This window comes from Channa argus, chromosome 16 (assembly GCF_033026475.1).
Source record: "Channa argus isolate prfri chromosome 16, Channa argus male v1.0, whole genome shotgun sequence".
NCBI classification, from domain to species: Eukaryota; Metazoa; Chordata; class Actinopteri; order Anabantiformes; family Channidae; genus Channa; species Channa argus.
This window is the reverse complement of record NC_090212.1, coordinates 2,124,374-2,147,844: the sequence shown is the minus strand read 5'-3', so window position 1 is coordinate 2,147,844 and position 23,471 is coordinate 2,124,374. Positions and strand designations below refer to the sequence as shown.

The 23,471-nt window shown below is 37.1% G+C and overlaps 1 protein-coding gene across 6 annotated transcripts in view; it reads left to right on the top strand.

The window, feature by feature from the left end:
- adck1 (aarF domain containing kinase 1) overlaps window positions 1–23,074 on the top strand; it is a 60,958-nt gene extending 37,884 nt beyond the window's left edge. For 4 of the 6 annotated variants that reach the window (XM_067480275.1, XM_067480276.1, XM_067480274.1 and 1 more), the window contains 4 exons: window positions 4,546–4,695; window positions 6,208–6,405; window positions 17,911–18,104; window positions 19,718–23,074. In XM_067480275.1, coding sequence (XP_067336376.1) covers window positions 4,546–4,695; window positions 6,208–6,405; window positions 17,911–18,104; window positions 19,718–19,877 — 702 coding nt within the window. In that variant the 3' untranslated portion in view covers window positions 19,878–23,074. Of the gene's footprint in view, window positions 1–4,545; window positions 4,696–6,207; window positions 6,406–6,821; window positions 7,487–17,881; window positions 18,105–19,717 lie in introns of those variants that run through there. The other 2 variants (XM_067480278.1, XM_067480277.1) reach the window with 2 other exon arrangements.
- Window positions 23,075–23,471: the final 397 nt, after the last annotated feature.

The window sequence follows — 23,471 nt, the reverse complement described above, 5'->3', positions numbered from 1 at the left end:
GGAGAAAGACAACTACGGGAGAAAACACACATAGTTAATGTCATACAGTGGTAAAAATTGTGGAGTGAGAGGAGAGGAGAGAGGGTCAAGAGGAGATAAGGAGCTCAGTGCATCGGCGAGGTGGGTCCCATGACTATAACTACCTATAAACTGTATCAAAGAGGAAGGTTTTAATCCTAGACTTAAAAGTAGAGAGGGTGTCTGCTTCCCGAATCCGGACTGGGAGCTGGTTCCACAGGAGAGGAGCTTGATAGCTAAAGGCTCTGCATCCCATTCTACCTTTGAAAATTCTGGGAACCACAAGTAGGCCTGCATTCTGAGATCGGTCTACTGGGATGATATGGTGCTATGAGGTCATCTATATATGATGGAGCCTGACCATTCAGAGCTTTATATGTAAAAAGCAGGGTTTTAAATTCTATTCTAGATTTAATGGGAAGCCAATGGAGAGAAGCTAGTGTAGGTGAAATATGATCTCTCTTGATAACTGCAGTCAGCACTATTGCTGCAGCCTTTTGGATTAATTGCAGGCTCTTTAGGGATTAACTGGGGCATCCTGACATCCTGAAAGTAGGGAATTACAGTAGTCCAAGCTAGAGGTAACAAATGCATGGGCCAGTTTTACGGCATCACTTTGAGACAGGATGCTCCTAATTTTGGCAATGTTCCGTAGGTGGAAGAAGGCTGTTCTAGAGATTTGTTTTATACGTGAGGTAAAGGACAAATCCTGGTCCAAAATAACTCCAAGGTTCTTTGCAGTATTACTAGAGGCCAGACTTATGTCATCTAGAGTAACAATATGGTTGGACATCATATCTCTGAGATTTTTGGGCCCAAATACTATGAGTTTTGTCTGTTTGTTGAGTTTATAAGTAAATATTGTGGGACATCCAGGCCTTTATGTCTTGTACACATGCTTGAAGCTTTATTAACTGATTATTTTCATCTGGTTCCATAGATAAATATAGCTGGGTATCATCAGCATAGCAGTGGAAATGGAGTGTTTTCTAATGATGTTGCCTAAAGGAGACATATATAAAGTAAAAAGTATTGGTCCTAACACAGAACCTTGTGGAACTCCATAGCTAACCTTTGTGTGCATGCAGGATTCATCATTAACATGAACAAACTAAAATCTATCAGATAGATAAGACTTTAACCACACTAGTCCAGTTCCTTTAATCCCAATTTCATGGTTCAGTCTCTGTAATAAAATGTTATGATTAATGGTATCAAATGCAGCACTAACATCTAACAGAACATTTACATTTACATTTAGTCATTTAGCCGACGCTTTTATCCAAAGCGACTTACAAGTGAGGTACAAGGCAGCAAAAATCTAAGTCAAGGAGAAAACAACAAAGCAAAATCCTATCAGAAAAGTGTTCACAGTTCACGAGATGCAAGTGTGAGAAAGAGTAGAAAGGATTTATTTATTTATTTTTTTTTAAAGAGATTTAAGTGCATAGGAAGAACAAGTATAGAGACTAGTCCATTATCTGAAGCCAATAGAAGATTGTTGGTGACTTACCAGTGCAGTTTTTTACTATGATGAACTAACTGAAAGTCTTCATACAAATTGTTCCTGTACAGGTGGTCACATAATTGTTTTGCGACTACTTTTTCAAGGATTTTAGAAATAAACGCGAGATTACAGCAACTTTATAGGCCTTTGGTACATAGCCAGTTTCTAAAGATAGGTTGATCAAATCTAATGAACTTGTCTCTTAATGGTAGAACATCTTTGAGCAATTTGGTTGGGACAGGGTCTAAAAGAGATGTTGTTAGTTTTGAGGGAGCAATAGTTGAAGTTAGCTCAGTGAGATTTATGGGTAAAAGCAGTCTAAGATGGATTGGGGCCTTGGTGATGATTCTAGCACTGTTGTACATGAAGATTTATCTAATATGTTGGGGGAGTATCTGGTGAATTCTTTCTCTAATAGCTACAATTTTATTCATAAAGAAAGTCATAAAGTCATTGGTGCTCAGAGTTAAGGGAAAACTAGGCTCAACAGAACTATGGCTCTTTGTCAGTCTGGTTACAGTGCTGAACAGAAACCGGGGGTTGTTCTTGTTTTCTTCTAATAATGATGAATAATATGCTGTTCTGGCATCACAGAGAGCTTTTTTTTTATACATTTTTAAACAGCTTTTCCAGGCTAAATGAGATTCTTCTAGATTTCTGGAACGTCACTTCCTTTCTAACTTTCGTGTTGCTTGTTTTAAGTTGCATGTTTGTGAACTATACCATGGAGATCGCCTCTTCTGGTTTACTGCCTTCTTTTTCAGAGGGGCAACACTATCGATTATTGTACGTAGTGAGGCTGCAGAATTGTCAACAAGATAATCTACTTGTGCAGGAGTAACATTAAGGAGACTACTTTTCATTGTATTAACATATGGTGAAAGAAATGATGAAAAAATTATTTCTTTAAATTTGTTGACAGCTTTTTCACTTAAGCATCTGCTATAGTGGAATTTTTCCCTAACTGCTGTATAGTCCGTTATTGTAAATTCAAATGTTATTAAAAATTGGTCAGACAGAAGAGAGTTGTGAGGAAATATTGTTAACTTATCCGCTTCAATTCCATACGTAAGGACAAGGTCTAACGTGTGACTAAATCTGTGAGTGGGTTTATTTACTTTTTGGGAAAAACCAATTGAATCTAATAATGAATTAAACGCAGTGTTGAGTCAGTTACTGTCAGCATCTACATGAATGTTAAAGTCACCCACTATAATGACTTTATCTGTACTCAGCACTAAATCAGAAAGAAAATCAGAAAATTCAATCAAAACTCTGGATAAGGGACTGGAGGACGGGACACGATAACAAATAATTGAAAAAAATTAACAAATGAGTTGTAACTATGTTTAGGTCTAGGGTTTATTGGTAAGCTTGAGTGAAAGATTGCTGCTACTCCTCCACCTCCACCTGTATTTATGCCTGTCAAACTTTTTATTTATTTTCCTTGTAAACCTTTCTGTTTTAGACAGGGAGGCTGTTACTGTAGTGCAGGGACATGCATCCCTGGTCCTTGAACGCCACTGTCCTGCTTGTTTTCTGACTCTCCCTGTCGAGGATGTGAATTCCCAGCGTTGTTGGCAGCTTACTTGTATAACACACACAGACAAACACACACACAGAGAACAATATCAAATACACACCAAAGAATAAACAATGTATTAGTCTTTCCATGTGCATATGAACACAACAGACCCAGAGAGGGACGCACTATCTCATTAGGCAGTGATTATGGGTATTTTAAGGCAGCTGGTGAGATAGGGAACATAATAAAACACACACACAGGCAATGTGACAAAATGGATAGAATTATTAGAATGCAGTGGTGCATGCTGGTCCCTGTGTCTGTGTGCATAATCACAAGATACTGTAGATGAGGCCCTAAATAGACGTTCCTCTGAACTTGGCACTTTAATATGATGAGAATAGGAAAATGCTGTGGATTTGTTTTTATTCTGGTAAGATGTTTGATATGACTACATGAATTAGATTCATGAAACGTTGTAATACCAGTGTTACAAAAGAACCCTTGCTGTTTGAAAATTGTTTCATGCTGTCTTTATGATGGTTAATGCAGCAAAATCACAGCACCTTTGTTGTTTAATCAGTTGGAATTTGAAATTGACTTGCTAACGTAGCCTTAAGGACTAGTTTACTGACTGCTGATGTCATAAATGTGACACCAACCTGATTTCAACCAGTCTTTGACATGTACACAAAGGGCTAATACGATTAAATATATGTTTTGACACCAAATGTGTGACGTCTAGTGTGACTGAAGCATTGATTTGTTAAACCAAAATCTACTCCAACCTCCATCGACATGTAAAGGAAACTCCAAATTATAGAGGAAGCAATCGTTGTCACAACAGAAGCAGCTGCACTGTCAGAAGCCTAGCTGTACTGTGGTTCTGAAAAGACAGCTGTGAGTACCAGCCACTGTGCCTTCACAGGGTTAATTTGGGCCAGAGCCCACTGAAGCTAAGCTTCACATCCAAATGGCACACTGCCGTTTCTCAGTGTTGCCAACCTTAAAACATTTGTTTTTCAGAGACTGTCTCACACTGACCAAACAAATGTAGGATTTATCTTCCTTTCTTTATTCATATTATATTTTATCTTTGTAGTATTTACAATAAAACATAGGCTTTTTTCACACACACTGTCTAAATGTTTTTGAAAATAAAAACAAATTAGACTTGTTGACAGTAAGAAAAATATTAAAAGCCACCAGCCTTATCATTAATCAAATGGTTTTTAGATAAACATTTTTTTTTATACCTGTTCAGATGAAATTCCATAAAAAATTGACAACAATGATAAACTGAATGTTTTTACACCAACATTTTCACACTCAATAAAGGTGAGATCCTCACAGTTAGACCAACCATTGTTAACGTGGTGATTTGTATATCATTTTATGTTTTTATTTTTGTTTTAGTCATTCGGTTAAAAAAAAATATATATGTATATTATAATTTTATTGAAAACTGTACACTTCTCTACTGTATTACCAACAGCTCTCAGAGAACCTGGGAAAACTGTACAGTGAGATGATCTTCGTCCATGGCTTTGTTCACTGTGATCCTCACCCAGGGAACGTGTTGGTCCGAAAGTGTCCCAAGAGCAAGAAGACAGAGATCGTCCTGCTCGATCACGGCCTTTATCAGGTGGGAAATCTCCAGGCTGCCTGGAAATAAAAGGAAATACCATTTGTTTTAATATAGCAATCCATTTGTCATACTGCTGGCTGAGGCCTTGAGTAAATAGAAAATACACATTCAGGATGCACATAACAAAACACACGCTCTCTCACAAGGAGACATGCACTTTTATTAGAGCTGCAGCAGGATAAAAGCTTTTTGATAAGCAACTCATTTGATGTTGTTCTTAGTAGAGTGCAGTGTGCGCCACAGCCTTAAATATGTGTGCGCTCATGTTCTAAACACACACAATTCTTGTTAACTCCTACAAACACCCACACGCTGATGCTCAGTCCACAGGTCTGACATGAGTTTGTTTGTTGCTTGTTCCTTTATTCATGAAGAGAATTCAGTAATAAATATGTTGCTCTATCATCTTTGACACACGATATACCTATACATACAAACACACAGATTTCACTGCTCACCTAATGGCAACAATTTATTCCTAATGACTTCTGATTTCAGCTGTCAGTTTGGAGTTGAATATTAATCCACTCTGCACACAAACACACACAGTCATTTCCTGTGTCATTACTAGTAGGGTACTACATGTTGCATATGTGTCGAAAGTACTGTGGCCGCTGTAGAAATTGCAAAAAAGGGATTCGATTTAAAAAGGAAATCAGCACATTTAATTTTCTACTGTTGAGGTAGAATTGCAGTGATACCTCAAACAAATGCAGAACACATTTTAATAGGGTTGTTTAAATTATGATTGTTATCAGGATGCCCAGAAATAGCAAAAGACAACACAGGTCTAGTGACAAAGAGGAATCTATACACAATAGGGCCACACAATCTATTGGTTCAGCTTTGTTGTGGCAGTGATATTGCAGGACATGCAATGTCAAGTAAGGCAAATTAACGAATCGTACTATAGTATAAATGTTGTCAAGTACTGTAACACAGTTCTCCTTCTTCATCACTAATCTTCAAATAAAGTCTGTCTGAGATATTCTAATTGACGTACAGGCTTTGCAAAGTGACCCACCAATCACAACAGTCCAGTGTATCAGTTTGTCGACATTGGCATCGTGGTGAATCTGCAAGTGTACTAAATACCTAATTTACTCCTTCATAAGCTCTTCAGAAGAACAGTCTCAGCATTCACCTGCTTATGTGTGGGTCACACAGTTCATTCCGGAAATAAAAAACCTTGAAAGATTTTTAAATGTCTGTTAAATTTTGTCTGGATTTAGATAGATGTTGGGCTGGATGATGTTGTTTTGTCATTTTTTTAACATGGAAATTTTTGACTGCTCTTTGCTGGGTGTTTTATTTAACCCCCTTGTACCTTCATTTACATATGATTTAAAAAACACACATTTATATGGCACAATTTTGACAATTTCAGTAAAAAAATAAAATCAAACAAAACAAAATATAGATGTTGATTAAATAAATGCAATACTTGTTACCATAAAATGTCATTGCTGTAGATCCAATTCAAACAAAACATCTAATCACCTCTTCCAGGTCCTGCAGCCAAACTTCAGAATGGACTACTGCCGTCTGTGGCAGGCCTTGATTAAAGGAGACATGTCCGGGTTGGAGCGTTATAGCCGCAAACTGGGAGCAGGAGATTTGTATCCTCTGTTTGCCTGCGTGCTCACTGCTCGCTCTTGGACCAGTGTCAACGCTGGCATCAGTTCTGTGCCTGTCACACACTCTGAGGTATGATCACATGTACACACAAACGTTAAAACCTCCAGGTTGTTTTAATGTTGTAGCCAAATGGTATGCTAGAGCATACAAACCAGATCTCTAAAGAAATGGTAGAACTTGGCTGATCTCAACACCTTTGGGATTGAGTCTATTGGAAGTTGTGAGCCAGTACCTACAGTATCAGGCCTTAGTATGGACCTTACCAGTGCTCTTGTGGCTGAATGGTAGATTTAGCATCTGGTGCTAAGATGGAAACCTGACGATTAGATGATGTTATTGCACCATAATAATAAACAGGAATTTGAAATGTCCAAATTTTTGCCCTAAATTTTGATGAGTTATTTTTGAAAATATTCCCATCTTTTATTTTGCAACATAAAAAGGCCCAACATAAAATTGTTGTGTTTGTGTCCCTTTACTCACAGGGGTTCCACAATGCCATCTGTCCCAAAGAGAGTTTATTTATATCTCTCTTACGGAACATTTTAAAGCTGGCAAAAGTACTACACAACAGTCTGCTACAGTATGCCACCCCCTCACACAGGACGGGTCGTACGAGACAGAATTGGGCAAGGGCCAGTAAATAAATAATACATGTCTTTTTTGGTATTTCTGCAGCTATATTGTTTAAAAATATATATTTTCTTTTGATTTATTGAAGTAAATTTAAGGTGTTAATAATATTCTTAGAGAAACAGCTTAAGTAATACCTCCTAGTGGGAAACTGGATGAAGCTGGATGTAGCGTTACCTGGATGACCGGTAAGACTTAGATTAGTAGCTGCATATTTTGTTGCATAACTTTTACAAAGGTAGTTGGGAATTGTAAGGGTAATGCAATTTAACAAAGTTTACTTGTTTTTTTTTTATTGAATATTCTAGTCTGTCAACACCTATACAGTTTTGGAAAGGCAGTGAAAAAGCTATAACATCAGTGCGGTAACTCTCATATATCCTGCTTTAAATGTTTGCCTTAATTTCCTTAACATGTTTCTCCCATCTTAAATACAAATCGAAAACTATTACTGGCTAGTGTTAAAAAAATATAAGAGAATGTGAGTTGAAAGACGCTGCTTTTTTTTTTTTTTATTCATATAATATCTTCATAATTTATTAAATCAGTGTTTTGGTACAGCAACATAGTGTCATGATCGAAATTGAATGATCACCAAGTGATACTGTAAGTAATAGGTGCACTTAATTAATAATAATACTTATATATTGGATAATCATTTTTCTTTCATAGAATATCTTACTGTATTACTAATACCATTTCAACAATAAGACGTTGTTGAATATGGTGGTACCTGTTTAAAAGAAGAACCAGTAGCCTAGATATGTAGTGTATCAATGGGGCTGAAATGTTTTTCACAGCATAGCATAGGAATGGAAAAGGATTTTAATTACCTTAATGATGATCTGTTGGAGGTTCAGACCCATTTCTTCATCTAACAGCTCACTGAACCACAAACCATGAATGCACGCTCATGGCTGATGTGTCGCAGCATGATAAAAACAGGTTTTACTGAATCTGTGGACAAATTGCTTCCGATTAAAAGGTTCATTTCACTGCAAAGAAGCTAGATAGTTTTGAGACTTAGTTAAATGTGTCTTTATTCATTGATTGCAAGGTTGCCCATTATTTAGGGAATATTTGTACATGTGCGTTTTTTATGCATGCATAACATATATAGCTGTATTCCAGTGTAAGAATATCTGTAGAAGGTGTATTCTTCTCCATCACTCTGCCTCCTACCTTAGCTGAGATGAAAGTACTCACTTAAATTTCCTGTTTAAAAACCACATATATGCCTTAACCTAATTCTAACCTTATTAAACCAAGTGTTAACCCCCAAATACCAGGCATACATTTTCTCACAAAGCTAGGATGTCTTTGCAGTGATGGAAGCTAAAATTTGTCCACACATGCGTGCGCACACACACACACACACACACACACACACACACTAATAAACGTAGTAGTACTTTTCTACAACTGCAGTGAAGAAGACATTTTGAGACATTTTCGTGGCCACAACAACTCGTCTGCTTTGCTCTGTCTTTGTTATCCCTTCAGATATCTCCTCTCCTCTTTCCTTTGTTGTTTCCTCTCTTCTCTTTTTTTCTCTCCCTATCCACTCTCTTATGCACTGATAAATTTAAAGCCCTGCTTCTAAAAACTGATGATCCATTCCATTAGAATTAATGCAGTCACATGCACACAGCAAATGTTGAGTGCTTTAGGGCTGTGGCTTTTTGCTCCTTTTTTCAGATGCTAGAATATTTATATTGTTATATTTATTTATTTTGTAATATTTTTTTGTTTTGTTTCCTAGCATCTTGTTTCTAAGTATTTATGTCATTATTCCAAAAAAAAAAAGAAAAGAAAAAACAAGGTGATGGTTTGACAAGACAATTATATTTTGTCTAGGACCAAGCAGTAGGGCAATAAATTAATCAAACTAGAGGCCATTGTAATTGACTGTTTTGTTTTACTACCTCCAATACTAAAACACATTTAAAATATTCTGTAGATTTAGGGCTTAATGTTTTGCACAAATAATAAAAAATATTTGCAAAATGATTTGCATATAAAGAAAGGGTTTTCTAATGTACAGTATTTTCAGGAGAGACAAACAGGGCAAATGTTGGGGGCCCTGGAAAACAATTGTGGGGAAAAAAAAACAATGACCAGTCATATTGGCATGTCTGGCAATGACAACAATAAACCTCCTTATTCGATTTCTATTACAATTATGGCTTCCTACCATCCACCCTATTGTGTGACTTTTCAGTTTTTTGATGTTGCAGTGTTTTGTCTTTGCAGCATGTTTAGTTCAGCCAAAGATTCTACTCAAGATGGTTTACCTGCTAGCAAAACCGGTTTAACATCATGTCACAGAAGAGAACCCAAAAGACCAAACCCACAACATTTACAACAGCAATTTTTTAGCCCAGTGGACAATGTTGGACTTCAGCCCAGGTTCAGGCCCATAGACCCTTGTATCAAGAAAGTATTTAATGTAAAGCATTATTTGATATTTGAAGAGGCTCAGCATGATTCCTCATACTCCCAATGGGATGTTTATATTAAACATTTGCAGATAGTGTGTCACACACTTTTGCTACCCTACCCTGGTTTACCCTACCCTGGTTTCATTCCTGCATTTCAGCAGCACAGTGATGAGTGTGATTTTCCCATTTGTAAATACTATTCATGTAAACATACAAATTTCAGTTTTACCAATAAAAACTATGATGGAAAATATTCTTCATCAGTGTACTATAATTGTTCTGTTGAGGGCAGCTCTCAGAGCAGATTCAAGCTCTTTCTTGTTCTCTCTCTTGCAAAGCTGCAGTAAAAGTTCCTGTTAAAATGATCTGACTGTGTATTTCATATATTGGCTCTGATGTTTGTTTCCTCCATAAATGCCTGTGTTGGTTGAGACTGCAGTGCAGAGATGTTCTTCTATCATGGGTGATTAGCAATGTGCTAATTAGCAATAATTAGAGTGTTTCCATGTTGCGTGCTTTTTATAGATAATGTTTCGCGATCGCCTATTGTTGGTAGTGGGTTCCAAAAAGGTAGAGTCCGCAAACTTAAATTTTTTTTTTGCTGCCAGTTGCATTTGCAGTTTATCTGATTTCAGTTTGCAGATATTCCCACCCCTAGTAGGCAGTCAATCATCTACTGTAAGCTACAAAGCCCCTTTCAGTCATGCACTTTAATGCACTTTAATACTGACATTGTCCTGACTTTTCTAGGAAGAGTTGTATATGTGGACGCAAATGTCTGAGTGAGATGCTGCTGACATTATCCAGACTTTATCCTTCGAGCCCCCTAGTACAATGTTTATATTATATATTAGATGTCCAGCCCCGATGTGCAGTAAACAAAACACTGTTTTCGGCAGCCTAAGTTTTCTATCATGTTGTGCCTCCTGTCCATGATAATCGCACACTGAAACACTGAGTTTCACACACAAGGACTCTTCTCAGCTGGACGATTTCCCACTGTCTTACATATGTTAAATGCAACTCTGGACAATGTCCGAGGCTGAATTCTCCTGACATTGTCAAGAGTTCATATGTGAAACAGGTTTTACTGTGTTAATGTTCTAAAGATTAACTCAGTAAACTATAATTTAGTTAAAATATAAGTGAATTCACTTTTCGTGTTTAAAGCAAGAAAGAGATGGGTTTGAATCTGCCAGCTGGCTATGGCCTTTCTGTGGGGAGTTTGCAGGTTCTCTCCATGCCTGAGTGGGCTTCCCCTGGGTTCTTCCATTTTCTCCCACAGCACACACTTTTGTGTGTTAATCTAATTGTGAATCACTGTACAGTACCTATGTATTTGCCCTGGGATCTGGCCACAGCACTTAACAGGATTTAAAGCACTTCTAGACTTGGCCCTGAGCTATGTCACTACATCCCTACAAGCCTGAGCATATCCTTAGATCTTTAGGCAGGGCTCTTCTGGCTTTTCTTAAGATCAGTCTCAAGACTAAATGTGAACAAGCCTTTCCAGTTGGGACCCCGTTAAACTCAGGAACTCCCAGCATGACAGTGTGAGAGTTGCAGAATCATCACAAAATGATTTAAATCACTTTCAAAATGTATCTTTTATTATGTGTTGTACCTTTTCTAACTAATTCTAATTATTTCACCCCTTTAATCATCATTTCATTATCTTAATGTTGGGTCTTTATATGTTTTTTATACTAATGGTGGGCTGGTTTATTTTTATCTTATTGTGCTGCAGGACTTTCATTATCCATTATGTATAAATTATTTGATCTGTGTAAGTCTGTTTTTGATAAGTTTTGTAGGTAAAGTTGATTATATTAATATAATTATTATAGTAATTTTATGTGCATTTGCTTAGTAAAATTAATTTATTGCTGAGTACACTTGCATTTTCCCACTCTGCAGCATTGGTAATAGCAGATCCTAAAGCAGATTGTGACATTCTTCCTCTCTGTCTCTTCTGTCTCTGCCCACCATGTTCTAATGTCTGCTGACTGCTGTACAAAATCATCCTGCCGACTCTTTATTACCCTGGGTAGAAAAGAAAAATCACCACAGATTCTGCCCCCCCCAACTGCATTCCCTTTGCCTTTTACGCTGTCTATTATCGCACCACTCGCAATACAATATGTCCTTATTGAAGCTTTCAGATGCAAATGAGAGCACTGTCGCCTTCTCTGTGTCCTGCTGACAGCTGTGAGGCCTGCTAACCAACCTCCTATAATTGCTACTAATTGTTATTCCCCAAGCAAGAATCAGCAGAGCACTTCAGAACTCCCAGCCCCATGTTATTTGGACAGGGGGTGGCTGAGGGTTTGTGATGGGGTATTATGTTAAATGGTTATGTCTTTAGCCTACTAACTCTTGGTTTGGATTTTTTAAGTAAATAAAGAACAAATAAAGAGGTGGTAAGTAACTGAGAGAGGAGGCTCAGAAAGGTTTGCAGATAGTCAAGGAAAATGAGTCAGGAAGGTTTTATAGCACAACCCAGTCTTCTAAAAATACATTATATGCAACTGCTCTGCATGAGCTAATTATGTTTAATGGGAATGTCTCTGCCAATGCAGAAAGTCGCAGTAAGAGTGCATTCACCCACACAGGTAGTTGTCAGTCGCTGGCCTCTCATCAGTTTGTAGTTCTGGGGATGTGTTGTGTTGAGGGCATAATTTACATCCCCTGCTCTGACTAGACAGCTTTTTTTCTGACACAGGACCAGTGGTCCCTAACTAGTTTTCCAAGTTGGTCATATTTGATGACACCAACTTGCCCTAAGATCACTGGCACAGGGCAAGTCTGTAACGAGCAATAAAAGAATCCTACGGCCACCAGTTTATTATATGTGCTGCAGATGCCAAAGATGCTTAAAAATATTTTTTTTTAAGTCCAAGTCAAGTCTCGAGTTTTTGAGCGATAGAAAGTATTTTGGGGCAAAGTTGACTGTAGGTCAAGTCTCAAATCTCCTATGGTTGTAATGAGCGTTCTCTCATTTTCTGCCATCAAAACTGCCTTAAAACACTGCATCTAATGAATTCAAAGTTTTTATTTTTTGTGCTCCACACACAGCTAACACATGTAGTAATTTAGTTGTTGCCTGGATAACAAAACCTATATAATATTACAAGATTATTGTTATTTAACTAATAATGTCGAAGCAGAGTTTTAAGGTGATAGAGGTGGAGTCTATTGAACTTTTTTTAATCTAACTGCTGCGAATCTGCAGACTATTTTCTCCATTAATAATTTGATTGTTTTTCAAAAATTCTGAAAATAGTCAAAATGTGCTTAAATCGATTATTAAAATAGCTGCCAATTTACTGTAGGTGTGTGACAGCTTGACTGATCTCGTCTGTACCTTCAATGGTCAAAAAAAACACTTACTGTGTGTCAGCAGAGATTTTTACAATTATTTGTATTTAATGATTGATGTTTTAACCTCCACTTGTTTTTGGTTAGGAATTATTTAAAGTTATCATTTATTATTTTACTTATAATCTATGCACCTTGTCTCATACACACACACTTTTGCCTCCACATGGTTGACATTCTAGACATCTCTCTTTAAAAACAAATACACATTTGTTTATTGGATGTCAGCGTGCACTGCTGAGTTTATTTCTGTTTGGGGGTTCGGAGGTTAGTCTCATTTTGCCCTTTCCTCGACTGCATGTGTGCGCACAACATCAGTTACAGTCTCTGCTGCATTTTGTTTTTCCTAATACTGGAAATAAGCATTCAGCCCCTGGAACGTTTCTTTCAAATTGAACGTAAAATAAGCAAATCTTAAATCCAAGTGTAGTGCCAAGCCTGTGCGTGTGCAGTCTAAGTTGCAGATTTAACTTTGGAATCTCTGCTAGACCAAAAAAGGGTGATGATTTATTTTTAGGTGATTTGTGCCTGGCCTGCACGGTCAGTTCTCATTGACACGGGGTTTTTAATTTAAATTCCAAATGCTAAGAATTAATAAACAAATTGCAGAGATTTATTTAGTAATTCTGAGCATTTGGTAATCAATTTCTCCAAGTGTTTTGGTGCTGTGTCTGTTTGATTTATTTTTAATTGTCATCGGACATCAACAAAAGTTTTACGGCACAAAATCAATCAGGTTGCAGTGAATGGAGGCCTTTCATTGCTGGTTTTAGCGTCTGTATGGCGATTGTTTAAAATACTATTAAATAAAATAAAATTTAAAAAAAAAAACAGAAATTTTTCTTTAATAAAGGCTTATTTTGAATAGAACCTGGAGTCATCATTCTCACTTTTAAATATAGTTCTCATTGTTAGTAAGCTTAGAGTGGACATACCCAAAGCCCCAAAGCTGAACTAGTATCTAAAATAGGCCCTAATGTCAAGGATTCCTTGTACTCCAGTGTTAACACATGATATTATAAGCACTTGTTACTTATGCCCCTATGAGATGGTTACCTTTTGTTCTTTTTTTCACTGTAGTTGAATCAGATGCTGTTTGCTGCATCAGTGTTGTTATTTTATAACACTTCCTCGAGGCATGAGACTGAGACGGACAGACAGAGAGCAGAGACAGAGTGAGTTTATCTGTGACAGGATGCTGGCTGGCTGTCCGTCTCTCTCTTTTCCTGTCAATTCTTTATTTCTTTGGACAGACTCTACCAATGCTGCTGTCACATGCACACAAATGCACACACACACACACACACACACACACACAAACTGCCTGGTGAAATACCAATACTTGTGCCTATAAAAGAAAATGTACAGGCCTCCTTTCTATACAATTTTTTGTTTTACAAAATAAAGTAACGACTACTAAACTAGAATTTAATGTTTTATTAAATGTCCTTTGTTAAAAAAAATGCAATTTACAATTTCAAAAAACGTTTGATTTCTTCTGCCGCTCAAATAATTTTCCAGATGTTTTTTCTTTTTGTTCAGCTAATTGAGTTGTTAGGATGTCATGGAGATGGACCAGGTATATTCCGTAGTATGAATTTTCAGTCACAAGGTAACAGGCAGTTGGGAAAAGGATACCCTCACTCTGCTCAAAGATGGCGTCGGCATGATGGGGTTTGAAATTCACTGACACCTTCTCAATGGTTTTTTCTTGGGAACCATGTCCTAAGGGACTTCCACCAGAGAGTCTGGTTATATGTTCGGAGGTTCTAGAGACATACAGTGACGAATGCTACTGATTATCCCTTTCTAATATAGGAGTACATTTGAAATTGCCAGTGTTTTATGTTTGAGACAACAGGTAGACAGGTAGTTACAGTACTTGGCCACAGTCACATTGTTGTCCAGCTAAAAACACAGTACAACATACAGTACACCAATTATCCAAAACATTAATACCACCTAGATGTTTTCAAAAAGATTGGTTTATGAACGTAAATCTTAACTTTGTTGCATAACGTCTTCTTTTGGGAACTGAGGAACTGGGCCTCCTTTGTCATATTTTCACATCTTAATGGGCCAAATGTTTTTTGTGGGTGACAGCGCTGGACTGCAGGCAGGCCAGTTTAACGCCTGGGCTAAGAGCTATGCTGTCGTTATCTGTGCACAATGTGGTTTGGCATTGTGTTGCTGCAAAAAGCAAAGCTTTCCCTGCAAAACAACTAATCTGGATTGCAGCATATGTTGCTCCATTAACCTTAGCATTAATGGAGCCTTCACAGATGTGCAAGTTATCCATGTTGTGTGCACTAAGGCACAGATGCTGACTTTTGTGCATTAACAAGTTAGATGCTAGCTCTCCTCTTTAACACGGGGTTGAACACGTGTTAGTGTTAATGTCCAAATAGGTCACCAAAGTAAATCACAGAAATACACTTCTGGGGCATCTGTTTCTTCTCCAGATCATCAGGGAGTGGGTTTTACTTACACATTGCAGGTGCAACATTAGTTTTCCTGTGCTAAAGGTCATATCAAAGTGTGAGCAAACATTACATGAGAGAAATAAGAGTGCATTAGTGTGGAGTTTGCACTTTTTTTTTTTTTACTGTTGTTAGCAAACCTCAGTACAAAAACCTGCTAGCTGGCTCTGCCCTGTACTGATCTCTGCTGTTTCCAGTTAAAATGTCAAACATCAGGTCAGAGTAGCTGTCACTAACTAACATTAATTCAAAGGTTAAAGTTAATAACAGGCCAAACTGAAACGTTCTGGTGTCAGTTGACTGTGCTTTTTGCAATCTGCTGGGGAAAGATCATTTATTGGAGTTAGGAGGCATCACTCTGTAACATCTCTATACAACCAGAGTGGACTGAGTGTTTCTGCAGTTTTAACAATAGTGAGATTCTGTATGTTCAGCTGATCTCAGATTAGTTTTGCATCAACTTTTATTTTAGAATTAGCATTTAGTATTTAGATAAGGTAGATTTTGGAAAATAAGGTGTTCCAAAGTCAGTAGATTGTTAGTCTTAATGCATTTAATCAAGATCTGTCTTGATTAAGTCTTCTGCAGCCTCATATATAGTGTGGTGCAAAAATTAGCATTCACTTATTTTTAAATGAAAAATTTTTTTTTTTAATGAACCTAATATTTAATGCACATTGAGCTAGTACAAATGTTCCTTTATCAACAGTTAAAGTTAGTGTTTAATTACTGTAATTTATGGAGAAGGATGCAATCTGACATTAATGTTATTATTTTAATATAACTTTCTTGATCATTTTTGCTACGTGTAATGATAAACTAGCTTAAAGTGCATCACTACTTTGTTAGGGTTAGGGTTAACTTTGCATCCCCTTACAATGAAATGTCATATAAGGGGATGCAAACTTACACGAAGAGTAACATAATATTAATGCACCTTGAGTTAGTACAGTCATTCAAAAATAAAAGAGTGTATTTTAAAAAGCTATGGTAAACATAATGACAATTATATCAATTTCCATTACATTTGCATTTAGTCATCTGGAAGATGCTTTTATCTAAAGCAGGGGTCTCCAACACATCACTTTCCAAGTAGCTTGCAAAAGGGTTAATTAATCTTTCATATTATTTTAAAAAAGGTAATTAGGCAAATTTGAGTGGTCACTTGGAAAACCAACTTACATATATATCCAGTCAAATTTATAAGTGTCACACCTCCTTCTTACACAAAAGGATTATTTGACAATTGTCACTCAAACAGTGCGCTGCTGTAAAACTTGATGAGCCAGTGGTGATCAGTGTTGCCAGCTTGGCAACTTTGTCACTACATTTAGCTAGTATTAAGACCCCTCTAGCGACTTTTTCAAAAAAGCGAGTGGGTCACCACATTTGGTTAGAGGCAAACTCTGTTTGCTGACGGTGGTTTTCAGAGGCGTTCTGAGCCCATGCAGTGGTTTCCATGATATAATTATCTCTGTTAATGCTGCATGATCAAGGACTTTGTACTATTTTCAGTACAAAAAATAGGTTGAAAAATAGGTTTTAAGTGAGTTGCAAATCATTCTGTATTTAACATGGAGTTGTGAAGTGTTTGGATACAGGGTTTGTACAACATGCTCCAATTTGTAAAAAAATCCTGCCCAATGCAATCATTTTCCTTTTTCCACAACACCTAAATTCCTTTTCAGCTCCACTCGTATGTCAGGTGCTTCCTATCAGCCAAAATGCAGATCTCAAGAACTAGCTTGATATCTCAAGCATTTTTGGATTCTTTGTTTTATGCCTTTTCCAAATGTTTTCTTTGTTTAGACATGGTGTATGGCACAAATGATACTAAATTTAGTACCAGTATAGCGTGTGTGTTTAAATTTAACACTTTTTAAAAGATAAATCAAACTACTCTGAGCTTCATTAGCAAGGACACATAAGACTAATGTGTTGTTTGTAAGTATGTACTCCCTTATGTTTCCAATTAACTCATAATTTCACAGTTGTCCAGTCACTCTTATGATCCAGATTATGCACCTCTGGTTTATACTTCCTGTCTGAAGATTCCTAAAGTGTTTGTAAGCCTGAAGTACACTTTGCTCCATGTCTAATAGTGTAATATGGGCCTGTTATGCAGAGGCCTTTGAAGTCGAGTAGAGCAGGACACTTAAGTTCACGTGGAGATTTAAGCAACCATCATCATTTCGTCTTTCGATGCTCAGTCATTTAAAATATGCTGATGCAAAACACAGTGCTATTGTTTTAATTTACCCATCCATCCCCTATACTGTTTTCTTCATTCTCTCCTCCCTTAACTCTCATCTCTCCCTTCTGCACTTCAATATTCAGTTTTTCTGCATCCCTTCCTTAACTATAGGGTTTATGGAGTGGCCAGTGTCATTTGTGATAGCTCTGCCAAATGAGAAGGCTAGTAATTGTGGAAGCAGTATGTGTGATTGAGTCTAATTTTCCTACTAGTCTGGTCAGTGTCGGGCCCTTTGGTTGCCCTGTGTCATGCACTTTGACCGTGCTAATCGTGAGAGAGACCACTCTGAATTACCGTTCAGCTTAGTGAAGAGCAAATGATATTTTCAAGAGGGCACAACGCAACCACTAAATATGTAGCATGTCTTTCTGTCTGTCTACCTTGGCAGGACATTGAGATCCGGACCAATGCATCTTTATACCTGCCCCAGATCAGTGAACTGTTGAACCGAGTGCCTCGTCAGATGCTTCTACTGCTGAAGACCAACGACCTGCTGAGGGGCATTGAGACCACCTTAGAGACCAGAGCATCCTCCTCATCTTTCATCAACATATCCCGTTGCTGCATACGCTCCGTGGCCAGGTGTGTGTATTCCCTCATTAGTTAATTTACAAGTAAGCAGATAAAAGGTCTGGAGCTGTTTGCATTTGAAGTCTGTTGTGGGTTAACAGTCACTATGAAGTAACACACAAGTGCTCTGATTTAGAAAGTATATTTGTTTGAACTTACTGTGAATGTTTAAGCATTGTTGCAGAAGGGTATTATTCTGCTACAGACAAGTTTCACATGTGTTGATCGGTGTAGTGAAATGTTGAGACAGAAGATGTTGAGACAGGAGATGTATCATAACTAAAGAGAAACTAAACTGACAAGTAAGTGGCTTTGGAAGAAAAATAGAAATTTACCACTATAGTTTGGGGAAGGATGGATGTGGTTGTCATTTGAGCTCATAGTTGATGGCTGAAGGACAGGTCTCTGGACACACACTCACACACATTTATAGAGTCTCTACCTTTCCTGGTGCTATATTGCTGACAGAGGAAGATCTTGTCTGAATAAGCACATCTTATAAAATATTAACCAGCAAGTGCTACGGGTAGTAATGTAATCCGGGCACCAGGGGATCCTGCAGTTCCACCTCACTCCCACATCTCAACTCTACCATTCCATACGCACTGCTGCTGTTTCACACCAGTAAAAGCCTGTTTTACAACTCACACTGTGTTCGCGTGCTGTGTGGAGATTGCACAATCTTTACAGATTTCCTCCACATTCCACAGACTGCCAGATGTAGACAATTACTTTCAAACAGGTGGGCCAGAAACAAACAAAAGAAACTTCAGTCTTTTTCCTTATTAACAGCCCCCCTGGCTACAAGAGTCATTACACCCTACAAACACAATGACAGAGCGAGATTGATGTTTGTGCTGAAGGGTCACTCAAACAAACTCTTAATTTCATGTGTGTTCAGAAGCAGAAACTCTGGATAATCTTCACTACACGTCAACAATTGGGACTACTTTTTACCATAGACGTAATACTCAAACTGACATGTTTTTACAGTTAAAATACCATCAAGTGGTATTACCTTAGGTGCAAAGTACAGTAAAACTGAGTGACTTTAAACACTGTTTTGCTGTTGACAACGTAAATTTGTTTCACATGTGCATCATCAATAAGGCTCCTGCAGTTAAGCTGAATCTATGTACAGATACATGGACCGCAGAGAACCACTTCAGAAATCAGATTTCTGACTATTTCCTTATAGAAATGATCAGCATTCATTTAATTTTGTTGTTTCTCAAATAATCAAAAAAAGTGCGCAGTGTAAAATGTTTTATTTTGCAGAACGACATATATAATATTGGGATAAAGTTATTGATGCATTAATGTGTAAAAATCACTGATGTTGATGCTGGTAAAGATTTGATTTTACATTCAAATATTATGGCATATGAATGTCAGATCGATTTATCAATTTTACTCTATTTACAAAAAATCTCTTAACTTTTAAGAAAGGACTTAAGTTTTGTAGAACACTGACTGTGAATCTACAAAGTTCAAAAGTACCTCAATGTCATAATATACTTTGTGTTTTGAAATGAATCATTTGGAAACTAGATTCAAGAGCATTTAGGAATTTTGATAAATCAACCCAGTTTTGTCCTTATGTTGTTGCTGCTGCTTTTTGACAGGCACAAGAGGAGTAAAGCTCAGTCCATGAAGAGACGTCTGCAGATCAAGCTTGAAGAGTCCCTCAACTTGTGGAGGCTGGATATATATGAACTGGTTTTGTGGGTAAAGAGCTCCATTGTGGTACACTGGCTCACCACTCTGCTAGCATTTCTACACTGAGACACATCAGACAGAACCTTTTACAACAGGCTGCGACTGTTGGTTGTCTGGGGGGTGATAATACACTGAATAAGCTCAACTTGTGTTACTGTTTCAGTCAATGTAACTGTAAGGATACATACTGTCTTGGAAAACCAAGGGAACACTTGGCTGCTTTTGTTTTTTACCCATTACCTCAACATCACAACTTTTCCTGTTTGTCTAGTTAACATTTGAGATCAGCAAATGATTGTACCACTGGTATTTACTCAAGATACATGGGTAAAGAACTGTGCACTCATCCAAAGCAAAATGTGGGGTTGGGGTTAGTTCAACCAGAATTGTTGAAAAAAATATAAAATAGAGCTAAAAAGTTCAAAGACCAAAGATTTAGTCAAGATAGATTTTTTTGTCAACTCACATTTTATGAAAAGCCATTATGGTTATGATTTTTTTTTAGGATTTTTGCAAAATTTAGCAAAAATCTGTTGCATGTAAAAGTCTAATTTTACTCAATTTTTTCTGAAAAGGGTTTTAGGCATTTTTTCAACAAATTGCTAAAGTGGTAATAATTGGATATTCCAAAAATTGTTGCAATTTAATTTAAAAGGCAAACTTATCATTCCTCACACCTCCTATACAAGTGCAACTTGCTCTAGTGTGAATAAACCTCAGTTTTCTGAGTATGTGAAGTAACACACATATGTATACAAACAGCCACATACAATTTTTCATGCAAACAAACAAGCACAGCTCTGTCACTTTGTGATTTATACTAAACTTGCCACTAACTATGCTTATTTAACTTGCCTATGGATGCCACAGCCTCTGTTACAGTGATTTGTCTTGTCTGCTGTCTCTGCATTTCAGCTGTTCTCCAGGTGTGTTTATGGTAAAAAAGTGTTTGCCTGTCAATGCCATAGGTTTGTGTTCCGCCACAATGTTGTATGTGGTGCAAAACAGTTTACCCACGCTGCCTCTCCTGGAAAGTCGAGGAATATCCTGCATATTAATAGCAGCTCTCTGGTTCCCACAAAAATGGTCAGAAATTAAATTTTTGGCTCACTGAAAAAGTGGCCGGTAAATGAAAGAATTACTGTCAAGTATTTTTTTTTATGAGACAAAATTATGAATTTCTATCTACTTATACATTTTTCCAGTATTTAGAAAATATTTAGAAAATAAGATATGTGGTGTATATTTAATACAAACTTCGTGAGCAAAACTTAAGCAAAATTAATTTAAAATCTTAATCAGCAGTTAATGAACTCACTACATTTATATTTGAGTAATAGCCTGAATATAGCTCTCAAAATCTCAAAATTCTACACTTAGTGTTTCCACAATCTGGATGTTCTACGCACTGCACCGTCCTCGAACGCCTATGACAGACAAAGGAAAACGCTGGATTTTGTGTAATGATAGGTCCACTTATGACAAGAAGAGGGAAAATAGAAAAGAGAGAAGTGTTGTGGCATCTGTCACACACCAGTCACACAAAATAACTCGGTACTCACTAACTATCCTGCTACAAACATTTGCCTGCCAGTATCCAGTGTGGCAGGTGGTCTCCTGAGATTCACTTGCTAAATGGAAAATTGCTTGCACGTGGTTATTTCGGACCCTGTCTACAAAATTTATACACTGTCAAAAATGTAAAATTTCTTCTTTACTTGCCATAAGTGGACCCATCATTTACCAGGATTTTCTTTAAGAAAGAAAGTAACTGTAACTGTGCAGCGCTTCTCCAGCAAGCTCTGTATAACAGCTCTGGCACACAGTGTATGTCAGGAACACATAGCAAGTGTATGTCAAATTGGCCGAAAAGTCATGGTGGCAATTGGACAGCAACATAGACTTCACAGGGATTGGGTGAGTTTTATTTATGTATTTGTTTGTTTATTTATTTATTTCCTTTTATTTCTTTTTCAGTTTGAAATGAATTTGAATATAACATTGTTATTAGTAAGATTTAGAAGAAAGATATTCTTGATTGATACGATTCAAATATAATATGATGGGGGCATAAAACAAATCACATGAATTAATCAAACAGACTAACACGCCCTCAAAAAATGAGAAAACAATCATGTGTAATCAATTAACCAGGGCTAGGGATCTCAAACAATTGGCAGTTATGTATCATATTAATCATAACATCACAAGAACAGTCCTAAATACTATAAACTATCCTAAAAGACAAGATTGCAGTGCAACCAAAAAGCCAGTTGCCAGATCAGTTATTAGCGCAGCATGACTTTCACCTCCATGTGACCAAACAAATAGATCAGGTCTGCTATGGAGGTGATCAGTAGTCCAGTCCTGATGATGATAGACTGCTGATTCATTCCAGCTCCCCAGCAAAATACATAAATTCTGTTTTTCTTAGGTCGTTATATACATATTGTTATGGTATGTTCTGCGTCACTGCTACATGAAGTGTTGATCTTTATGGTTAGTCATTAACAGTTCTTTTTCAGCTTTTACATTCCCGCTGATCTTTCTCTCTTTTGTTTCGTTTCGCAGTCATAGTGGGCAGTGCTGAAAAACTTTCATACCAGTAGTCAAAAGTCTGTTGCCTGGTTACAGTGACGTACAGTATCTAAGGCGATGACGACACACAAATACAGTGTGGTATATACACTATTTCATTCACATGTTGTTGTTGGGTGCTAAGCTGCACTGAATAAAAAAAACACTGCATGTCACAGCTGCATACTGTGAACCGTCAACCAACATGTCATATTAGTTTTGGTTTTGCCAAAAAGAGCAGTGTCGAGTGCCAATATGGTCTAATTTTAAAGGTTTGTATGACTCTGCTTTTTTTCTATATATATATATAGTAGAGGACAGGATTTGTAGTTTTAGCACCACTTACATAATAAAACTACAAAGCTGAGTCAAGCTTGGCTGAATATAATTTTTAAAATAATACTGTTTAGCATACAATATCATATACTGCTAAATATTGTTGTGGCTTGTCCTGTAGCTACTGTGGCGAACATTTATAATCTCAATAATAGTACAGACTGTTTTCTTTTACTTATTGAAAATTGGTGTTTATGTTGGCCTGGGGAAGACCCATAACCAGTGTTGTGATAATTAAATCAGTTTATCCCAATAAGACATAAAGCATTGGCCTGGTAAATGTATTCTACTAGCAAGTATGTTATGTGTTTTTCACGCTTACAGTATGTCCATAAATATTGAAACAATGATTTTTGGCATTTGTCCTTTGTACACAACATTTAAGATGTAATGAAAGTAAGTGAAAATAAAAGACTTCAGACATCTTTAATTCAGTAGGCGTGACAGGGTGTGGCATTACCCAATTCAGGAATTACATCCATTTTTATACAAACACTCCCAAAGAGTAAATACCAGTAAGAATAATAATATAAATTAAAATAAGAAAATTCTGTCAAGAATTGCAGCCTACATCACCACAGCTTTTGCTGTTCCCACATGGTCTCTGTCATTGGCATAGTCACAAATTCAAGTGTGTTTTACATGTTGAAATCTCTAGCTGGCTCCAGCAGATTTGCAGGCCAGAATTAATTTTTGTCCAACTTTAACTGAGCAGATGTGCTCAGATGGTCATTAGAGACAGAGCAA